At 41.8% G+C, this 9,864-nt stretch overlaps 1 protein-coding gene across 1 annotated transcript; it reads right to left on the bottom strand.

Moving 5' to 3' along the window:
* Nucleotides 1-3,370: 3,370 nt before the first annotated feature.
* On the bottom strand, nucleotides 3,371-8,830 carry LOC124699480 (probable transcription factor RL9). The gene is made up of 6 exons (XM_047231783.1): nucleotides 8,470-8,830; nucleotides 8,173-8,231; nucleotides 7,759-7,807; nucleotides 7,356-7,440; nucleotides 4,156-4,288; nucleotides 3,371-3,922 (listed from the first exon to the last, which is right to left on the bottom strand). The coding sequence occupies exons 1-6, from the start codon at nucleotides 8,828-8,830 to the stop codon at nucleotides 3,536-3,538; spliced, it is 1,074 nt and encodes a 357-aa protein (XP_047087739.1). The 3' UTR covers nucleotides 3,371-3,535.
* Nucleotides 8,831-9,864: the final 1,034 nt, after the last annotated feature.

A 9,864-nucleotide genomic window follows, 5' to 3' on the forward strand; every position in this document is an offset into this window, starting at 1 on the left:
CCACTTGATGAATACCCTCAATCAACATGAACTTCTTGCGCAACCCACTCCCTCTCGTTAAACCTAGTATCAGCCATCATTGCCATGTCGTTCTCGCCAGCGTCGGTAAAGGGGAGACGCCCCTCACCAGTGTGTACTACAACGGTCTAGAAACACCTTCCAACATTCCTTCACACAGACAAAACATCTCCTGAAGCATCTCTTGTCTACCATTTTATATTTCCTCCCTCTTGAGGATTTTACTCTTCCTCTCACAAATTTGTAATCAATGTCCACAACACTTCCAGGCGATCTCTTCTCTACCTCTTCTCCGAAACCGTATAACATGTGGAGACTATCATTCCACTTTACTTGAACTAGGAACAAAGCCATATTCTTCCCATAATAAACTCTATGGTAGGGAATTACCACATTGAACTTCTCAGCAAGCTTCTTAATCAATTCAACAAGTACAAATTCGATCTTCCCTCACCCCAATCAAGTATTGTCGAACCGATCCAGTTTGTTGAAGAAGGTCTTATTTTGTCACTTGAAGCACTATTAGGAGAATTGTGTTTCTTGGTGTTCACCTTAATCAACATCGTACAATGATTTAATAAGATGAACAACATTTATAAAAAGATAAAATTTGAAAACAAATTAAAAATAGAGTATTGCAACCTGAAGTGGGTACCCCTACTCATCGGGGATGCATGTAGTCTCCATTTACACAATTTAGTTTGAGTACAAGACAACCTTAGTATTTTACTACTTTCTGTGACATACTCAAACCCAACTTTTATTACGAAAGTAGCAACAGATATCTACAGTCCTCGACACTAGCAAAAACTGGGAGCGGCGTTTTGGCTCCCGGGAGCATTTGCTCCCGGTTTTTTCGAAAAATTAAAACAAATCGAAAACTTGTCAAAAAATTCCGGAAAAAATCAAGCATGTACCTGACCATGGCACGCACCACCGTGTAAAATTTCGTTGCAGAATGTCATTGTATGCGCCCTGAACAAAAATGACAAATTTCTGACATGAAATGAGATCCAAAAATATGAATCTCAGATCTGGAAATTTGTCATTTTTGCCCAGGACGCATACGATGACATTTCGCAGCGACATTTCACAAGGTGGTGCGTGCCATGGTCAGGTACATGCATGATTTTTTTCAGAATTTTTTGAAAAGTTTTGAAAAACAAAATTTGCTCCCCAAAAATCCGGGAGCAAATGCTCCCGGGAGCCAAGATGAATTTCCGCAAAGACAATCCCTTCATATATTGTTGGGTTGTCCTTGTCAAAATGTATGATTGCACTGTCCTCATCATCATCCTGATATTGCAACCCATTTCCTCACGCATCCTTGTCCACATCTATTCCATAGCCAGGCTCAAAGTTTGGGGCAACAAAATATTCCCTACGTTCCATCCTATCTGGATCAGCAGCTACAATTGGACATGCTTTCTCATCATCATCATCATCATCATCATCATCATCATCATCATCATCATCATCATCGTCATCTTCGAGCAAAAATCAACTTCCCCCTCCCCCCATATCTATGTCGTCCTGCTAGCTTGGCATTACATAGCACATTCAATGAGCAGCTTCTTGGTAACGCTCGGTTGAGTAAGGAGAAGTTGCTCGGTTTCTCTAATTGATGGTCCAAAATCATTGATAGCACGCTATTCTCCTATCTCTTTGTTAACAATATGGACTGACATCAACATAGTCGTCGTGCCTAGGTGTCTACCCAACATTAGGGACAAATTAGAGTCAGTTCTAAAATCACAAAAACTATTAAAATTGAGGTCATAGTACCTGGGAAGGAAACCCTCGTTTTGGCGACAAGGAAACTTGCCAAATTCCATTTGCAAGTAATCTAGAGTCAGGTCTACCGTGTCTACTGTCAATCGATAGTCAAATCCAACGCTAAGTGTAATTTAACCATCAGGAAGGGTTTGAGTTTGACACCCATGCCAGATCTTCAGTAGAAAAACCAGATACAGCAAATGTCCTACGGTTACAAACACATATCCTTGTGATTACTAAGGGGATCCAAATTTCTTATTAAAGTAATAAACACATTAGACAAGGAATTTCAATTTTTACCTTTCACCAAGGACAATCGTCACATTCACAAGGCTCCATGGCTGCAAAACTTCCTGCAACCTTTGGCTCTGCGTCGAACCCGCCCACAATCTCTGAGTTTGCAGGATCCATCTCCATATCAAGATCCGCTTCACATCAACCTTTGAAAACGTGACAACGATGACCGGGGCTCACACACTCTGTTTCCAACCGCAAGAGCAGGACACAAAAAAGGATAGGGACCATGAGGGAGGGCAAGAGGGCGTGTAGGCGTGCACGAACATGCTAAGGTAAGGCCCTAAGAGTGCACAATGGTGGGCAACAGAGTAGTGGCGACGGGAGGAGCAGAGTAGGGAAGGAGAGAAGCGAGCGACAAAGAATGGGAAATGACTATAAAATGGTGTGTCAAAACCTCGAAGCTAGGACGTGGGCCATATTTCCTACATTGGTGAGGCCGTGTGTAAGCATAGCGGTTACAACGTTCAAACGAGGTACAACCAAATGTAAGAAAATGAGTTAGAACGTCAACGCGAGGTGAGACCCACATGTAAGAAAATGAATCAAAGAGACGACGCAAAGCTAGCCAGACCAAACGGTAGTCCACGTCACAACGACTTTGCGAAAGTTAGTGGCGTCCAACCAATTCACCGACTCACGGTGGCAGCGTCATAATATTCATGAGAACTAGGGAAAATGTCATAAAAAGGCGAATTCGGTTCCCGAGTGCATATGCTCCCTCTAACAAAAACATATTTTGAAGTGTAAAAAATTTCAACAAAAAATTCTACATGTACATCTCCATAGTACATGTGTGTTTGTCATGAAAACCATATATTTTTTGTGGTCTATGTAAAAAAGAGAAAACTTATCTTGTGGAAAGCTTTAATTTTTGCACCGAATTTTGTCTTTTTACACACACCACCTGGCAAGTCAATTTTTCATGAAATGATTACGTGAACGTGTAGCAGCTGAAGATGTGCACGTGCGAATTTTTTGTTTCAAATTTATTACCATTTCAAAATATGTCTTAGATAAATTATGAAATAAAGGAAGCAATATGCTCTCATAAGCCAAAACACAACTCCTCCCGGTCCGCTTGAATCACGGCCAGTCCCGATGTATATTATTAGAATCATCATGAAGCCCCTAGAGTAGTTTTTTAAATAATAATAATAATAATAATAATAATAATAATAACCTAATTTTGTGTTTCTAGGGACTTTGAACCTGAGGGCTGGGTTGTACATCTACTTCTCTAACAAAGTGAGCAAGGCTTACACTATCAATAAAGTTATCATAATGCTTTAATCTAAGATCTACTTCGGATTAAATCAAGGAAAATGCCAAGTTAACACACAAGTAGTACATTTTTTTTAGAAAAGGAAGCAGCTAGCATCTTGATCTTATTCTAATTTTCACTCTCACTCTATGGAATTAAAATCAGTGATAGTATCAGATATTATCACAAGCACTTTAGTAGAGTTAGCTCTTTGGACGCCGAGGACTCGACGCTGCGCTGTCCCTGCCGCTGCTGTTGCTCCATGCCATTTTGCCACCCCTGCCTCCCCAGACTCATCTCCAGGCTCGGTATCCTTGATGGCGCGTGCTGCTGCTTCGTGCATGCTTGCTCTGCGGCGCTGCCGGCACTCCTGCCGTTCAACTGTAGTGAGGGCGACAGCGATGGTGACGACGACGACGACGACGACCATCTCTTTGCAAGACCTGCGGCGGACGATCTAATCCTGTCCATTTCATCATGGCCTGCATCTACACGCAGACGCTGTCCTTTGTCCTGCCCTGGGCGCTGGAGCGCACCATCTTGCTGTAATGCACCGCCGCCCCTCCATCCCTGTACAAACATGCATGCTCAAGTGGTTCTTTGGCAATGCAAATGTGCAATGGCTATGGTTTTCTACCAAATACAGATCATCAATATCCGTTCAGTCTTCAGTGCGCAGGATGAGTAAATGATGCTCGCCCGGGCAATACTCACGACAGTAAGGAGTACTACGATGCGATGCCTGAACCTATCGCCTTTCCAGCTAATAGTAATACAGGATCCGAGAGTTAACGAAAGATCACCTGGTTTTGTTTCATGAAGTATTGCTGAATGGACATGAGGTAGGGGCTAGGTAGCTGCATCCCGCCGCTGGCTTGCTGCTGGAGGTACGGCAGCTGCTCCACCGGCCGCGACGTCCACGGCTGTCTTCTGCAACTTGTACCAAATAATGTCAGTGTTCGCCTCAGATTTTACTCATCTCGTAACACAGTGAAGTTAGATGAGCTTAAGGTAATAAAGAGAAAATGAAGGGGCCTCTCGTGACCTATCACTGTGCATGAGGGTCCGATCCATGCAGGCAGGCAGACACAATGAGTACAAGAGCCAGCAAAACAGTTAAAACCATCAGGTCGATCGTCACACGAGCGAACCACGTATATGTGCGTACATGCGGCAGGAATTAAACTACCCCTGCGCTGTGCATGCAAGGCCCAGATCGAGAGGAGACTAGAGACAAACACGACGAGCAGAAGGCGCCTAGATACTGCATGCAGGATGCAGCTGCAGCCGGCGTAGTTCCTGCTGTATATGTCTCTCTCACTCTCTGTGACTGAGTGTTAATGCAATGGAACGCTGGCAAGATGGCTTGTCCCTGCTCGCCACTCACTCACTGTGAATTTAAGCTACCTGAGGCTGGGCTAGAGTGGGTGCGGCAGGCTTTCTCAGCAGGTCAAGCTAAGGACAATGGTGGACGGATGGATGGAGCGATCACATGAATGGACGGGTGGGTGGACGGTAGGCAGGCTGCGATCGACTGCGAGCGCCCTTGTCTTGTTCTACTTGTCTCGCGCCAAGATTCGAGCCACCACCCGGCGCAAATGGCCAGCCCCTGATGGGCGCAGGGGGACAATTTATATGGATCTGAGAACGATCATCACGACGCAGCGAGTCTTAGGCTGCTAGCTGCTCTCTCGCATAATGACATCTTTCCCTCTCAGCTGCATGCGATCGTAGTACCGCGAGTTAAGACATGAGGGGAAAGAAAGTCTTGGCATCCATCATGATCAATCTTCCTTCCTCCAGCCGGGTGGTGCCAGTACTGATCATCGTGGTACAATGTTTTGCGTGATTGATTTGCTAGAAGTTACTTTCCCTTTAAAGACCTGTCCCCCATGGCCATGGCCACCCCAAGCTGGGCGCTACATGCATGCCTCTATAGTATATCGCAGTATGATTAACTGGAGCAGAGCGTAGAGCCAAGCTTGCTTTTAGTGCCTTCTCTGCATGGGAGTTTGGAATCAAACATCCGAGGACAATATGCCTGTGTGTACCAGACATGCAGCGAACTGTCACCTTGGCTAGCTACAAACCCCACGGCTGTTGCTCTACGTGTGTGTGTGTGTGTGGGAATGGGATGTGTGTATTTGGATTCATGGGAGAAAATTATATATGGTGCTGAAATTATAACTGCTTACTCTATTACAAGGGGGAAAATAATTTAAGAAAGTAGCATAGATGTTGTGAAGTGAAAGTAAAATACTGCGTACTTGGTTTACCTTGCACTCGGCTAATATCCTTAGATTAGAGTCAGTTCATATATAATTGTACGGACAAATGGTTATGAGATAATTACAAGTTTCCATTAAGTAGATTTCTTATATTAATTTGTCTCATGTGTAAAAAAAAAGTGATGGTTCAGCAACAGCCAAAAATAGTTGAGTAGGCCATGCAATTTGTCTAGCTAGATCATTTTGGTGTTCTTGGATGTGAATTAAACTTTAAGACATTAACTAACCAACACCATTAAAATTTGGACCCACAATAATATGGAGATCCTCTCTTTTCTCTATAGCTAATTTAGTATTAATAGTCGGATCCACATGTGTAGTACTACTATTTTCACTAAATGTAATAACCTCATTTTTCCATTGGTGTAAGAATTTCTGTCGCAAAAGGCAAATGTGGTATCTTCAATTCACATGTTTTTTACATACATATATCATCACTCAAAGCCTTGTGGTCTTGTTAAAATGATAGTTGTTGTACCATGGGAGTTAACTCAAAGTAAGTGTATACTAGCTCTCAAGTGAACTATAAAGTGAGTGTTAAGGACCTTACTCCATATGAATCTACATATATGAAATTCAGGCATACATTTTAAAAGTTCAATCACATTTATAACATATAATTATATTTGGATGGCAATTATTTAAGTTCATGTAAAAAAATGTCTCATGTAAAGTGTTAGATTAAACAATTATAGTAATGCACACTTCTTTTACAAAACAAGAGAGGATGATTACGTGTTTTTGCATAAAAGATATTAAGGTAGTACACTCTTGCTATCACCATTTCACACATTGCAAAAACACGAATTTAAATGTTAAATGGAACCTTTATTACATTTAAACATTTATAGTAGTTTGGTGGAACAATATAAAATGTTACATGGCGTTCATGGATTTTCTAAATTCCTCCTAGATGCACTTAAATTTTATTTCTGTGAAGCGCCGTACTAACAATCTATGTATCTCTTAATTCTCTTAATTGGATTATTATCTGCATTGTGCATATCACATTAATCAGATATATCATGTTGTGTGGCTTATGCATGTCCAGGATTATTTCGAGTTCATGGTTGCATTTCCAAGTAAAATTAGCAGGGCATGTTTTAATATATATACTGATGGCTTTGTGCAATTTAAAGTAAATGATGTATCAAACTAGTATGAGACGATGCCAACTTTTGACAGGAAATATATTTTTCCATTGAAAAAATTTCCATGGTACCATATCTTGTGAAGTTATAATAAGTTGCGTTGGAGATGAACTAGCCATAAGTTTCTAGTAAATTATGTAAATAGTTATGACAGTAACAGAAACTTCTGCATCAAAGATTTAATCAATTTTTATATTGATCTATAGTTTTCATGCATCGTCCAAATTAATCGATAGATGCAAAGCCTTATTCTAAAGGTAGTATCCAATGAGCATCCTAATCCATCCAACTTTAATCTGGAGATATCAATTAAGATATTGTTGTCATATACCTCCAAAACTCTGCCATGTAATTCAACTCCATGCATATAGTTTATCACAAACATACAATCTGCTTAAATGCTTGCACGCACGGAATTTTTTAACGACATCCAAATGGAGCAAATATGGAGGCTGCAGACTTGCATACACACGGTGACAAAGGAATAATACAAAGCAACTTATTCTACTTGCATGATCGACATTATTACTTGAGTATTATATGACTATAAATATATTCGCAAACCTTGAAGTGATGTTGCCAAACACGTCAAAGCTATCCACTTCACCACCTCTCCTCAGGAAGCCCATATCTCTCATCTGGCCATGGCCTGCAGAACACCATTTATGCATGTCTGAACATTTAATAATAAAGTATAATGATAAATAATTTTCGAACATATGTTTGTTTGTGGATGTATGGACCATTCAGTATGTGTTCCAAGAAACACAACTGTAATTACAGCATCCGTTCTATTTCAGTGCTAGCTTTGTACAGTGTATACCGGACTAAGGCGGATGCAAGCACCACACATAGCCCATGCCAATAATTCAGATAGGATTATGTGATTTGACATTACTGGATGATCATTCAGATACGAAAAAATGTCTCTGAAAAGAAGAAAACAAACACGTTGGCCGAATTTTACCTGCAGCACATGATCTGTCTGCAGCAGTTCCCTTCACTGTTCTGTACATCTGCATCAGGTCAAGCAAATAAAAAAGTAAGGAAAAGGAAGGATTAATTAATTTGTCAATGCCCCGTGCTGCCATTTGGTTTACTCTTGCAGCATACTAATTTAAAAACTTATAATGGTAGTAGTATGAATTAGACACAAGGGATTAGGTGAAAGAGACAAGAAATACTTGGCAACAGCTAGCTAACTACCTTGGCAAGAAAAAAGAAAGAGTGGAGATGAGCTGATCCGTAAATCATAAGAAAATACTAAATTATTGTTTCGTTCTTGAAAGTTGCGAAACTAACAAGAAAATCATAGATGATAAGAAGAGAAAGAGATGAGTTCTCTCGACATCTAGTTACTTGCCTGCAGGTGGCTCTTGACATGAGCCAGTGTGAGATCCTTCACGTTCATCAACTCCAACACTGATTTTGGTGTTGCTCCTTGAAGATAGAAAATATAGATAGCTTAATGTTGGGACATAGATATAATATAGGGATAGAAGAGACAAGGGATTTTACAGTAAGATTGCACCATATTTGTTGACTTCCTAAACATTCAGATACATTGGCTATCTCAGAAAATTGGCTCATGTGATTATGAAGTAGCTCCAATCTAAGCAATGGTTCTTCTTAATCAAAACCCGAAACGAACAAACTGAATTCATTTTCATGAACGTACTCTCATGGCCACCAAGGAGCTGGACGGCTTGCACGAAGTGCGCATGGAGCGCCGTCGTCCACCGCATCCGTGGAGCCCTGGAGCTCTTCTTGCCACCAGCACCAGTACCAGATCTTGCTGCACCGCCGGAGGAGCCCGCCTGGCTGTCACAGGAGCTCTTCTTGAATCTCGGGATCTGGCTAGGTTGGTGCAGACGCTGCTGAAGGTCGGAGTGGCCATTGCGCGGCGCCGTCACCATGTCCAGCCCTAGACAAAGCTTCGTGGACTCTGCGGTGATGGCCATTTCTTCGCCGCCGACGTTAGTTGCTGACGGCGGGCTGATGTGGAGCGATAGATCCGGGGCAGCAGGAGCAGTCGCCATTGCAACTCACTGGCTAGCCGGCCGTAACAATGGTGCTGCTGCGACGATCGAGGAGTATGTTTGTGCGTGTGTCCGGGAAAGCTACTTTCGAAGCTCGAGAAATGGAGTGATTAGGTCATGAGTGGTACATGATTCTTGTATAGGGGTTTGTGTTGCGTTCGTGTGGGTGAGATGAAGGTGCGGTAGTAGATGCATAGGGATGGGGGCTAGTGTGAGAGGGACGATAGCAATAGCAAGGTTGGTGGATCGTGAGGCCCCAGTAGAAGTGTACCAGAGAGAGAGAGAGAGAGAGAGAGAGAGAGAGAGAGCGCTTCTCCCTGTTCCATGAAATGGTTAGAGAGGTGGAGAAGGCTGCAGGCAGGCACTAAAACCTTTGCAATTTTGGAGGGCTGTGACAACTGACAATGAGACATGGTCTTAACTCTTAGTTACTGGGTGGGATATCATGCACGGGCTAGCGCGACTGATTCCAAATGATATGGGCAGTTTTTATGTATACTCATTTGTCGTTTATATTGTATGCACCGGCTTTAGTATATTCCTATGTCACGACCCATGCATGTATTTTTTGGAGTATCAGAGAACGAAGTTCATTAGATTCTGAATAAATCCTGAAATGAAAGTGATTCTGAACGAACTTGCTCCGCAAAGAAACCTGACTTGCGTGGACTTGGAATCAAATACCAACAAATATTCATTACATCAGATTAATGGACGTAAGAGAACCAAGTATTGACTCAATTTTTTGGAATTAGCTGTATCCAGAACACGTATACTCCCAGTGATCCACTAGGAGTAGAAAAGATCATAGTTGAATTCAGTGTGTAGCCATTTTCTTGACAGTTTCATCTTTAGTTGTTTCGTAATAATTGGATCTCTATCGTTGTTTTTATCTTCTAGCTATGCCGAGGCCAGATGTAATGCTTTTTTTAGTAATAAAACGTCCATTGTCGAAAAATAAATTGGTGCATCTCATCTTGATAAAAATAATGTTGTCCCTAGACCAACGAGTATAATTTTGAAACAACAATTCG

The sequence above is a fragment of the Lolium rigidum genome, chromosome 3 (assembly GCF_022539505.1).
Source record: "Lolium rigidum isolate FL_2022 chromosome 3, APGP_CSIRO_Lrig_0.1, whole genome shotgun sequence".
NCBI classification, from domain to species: Eukaryota; Viridiplantae; Streptophyta; class Magnoliopsida; order Poales; family Poaceae; genus Lolium; species Lolium rigidum.

Coding starts and splice junctions, on each gene's coding strand:
- LOC124699480 (XM_047231783.1), bottom strand. CDS start 8,830: ATGGCGACTGCTCCTGCTGCCCCGGATCTATCGCTCCACATCAGCCCG. Junction 7,441..7,758: donor AGACAGATCATGTGCTGCAG/GTAAAATTCGGC, acceptor GGTGTTCTGCAG/GCCATGGCCAGATGAGAGAT. Junction 4,289..7,355: donor TTTGGCAACATCACTTCAAG/GTTTGCGAATAT, acceptor ATTTGGTACAAG/TTGCAGAAGACAGCCGTGGA.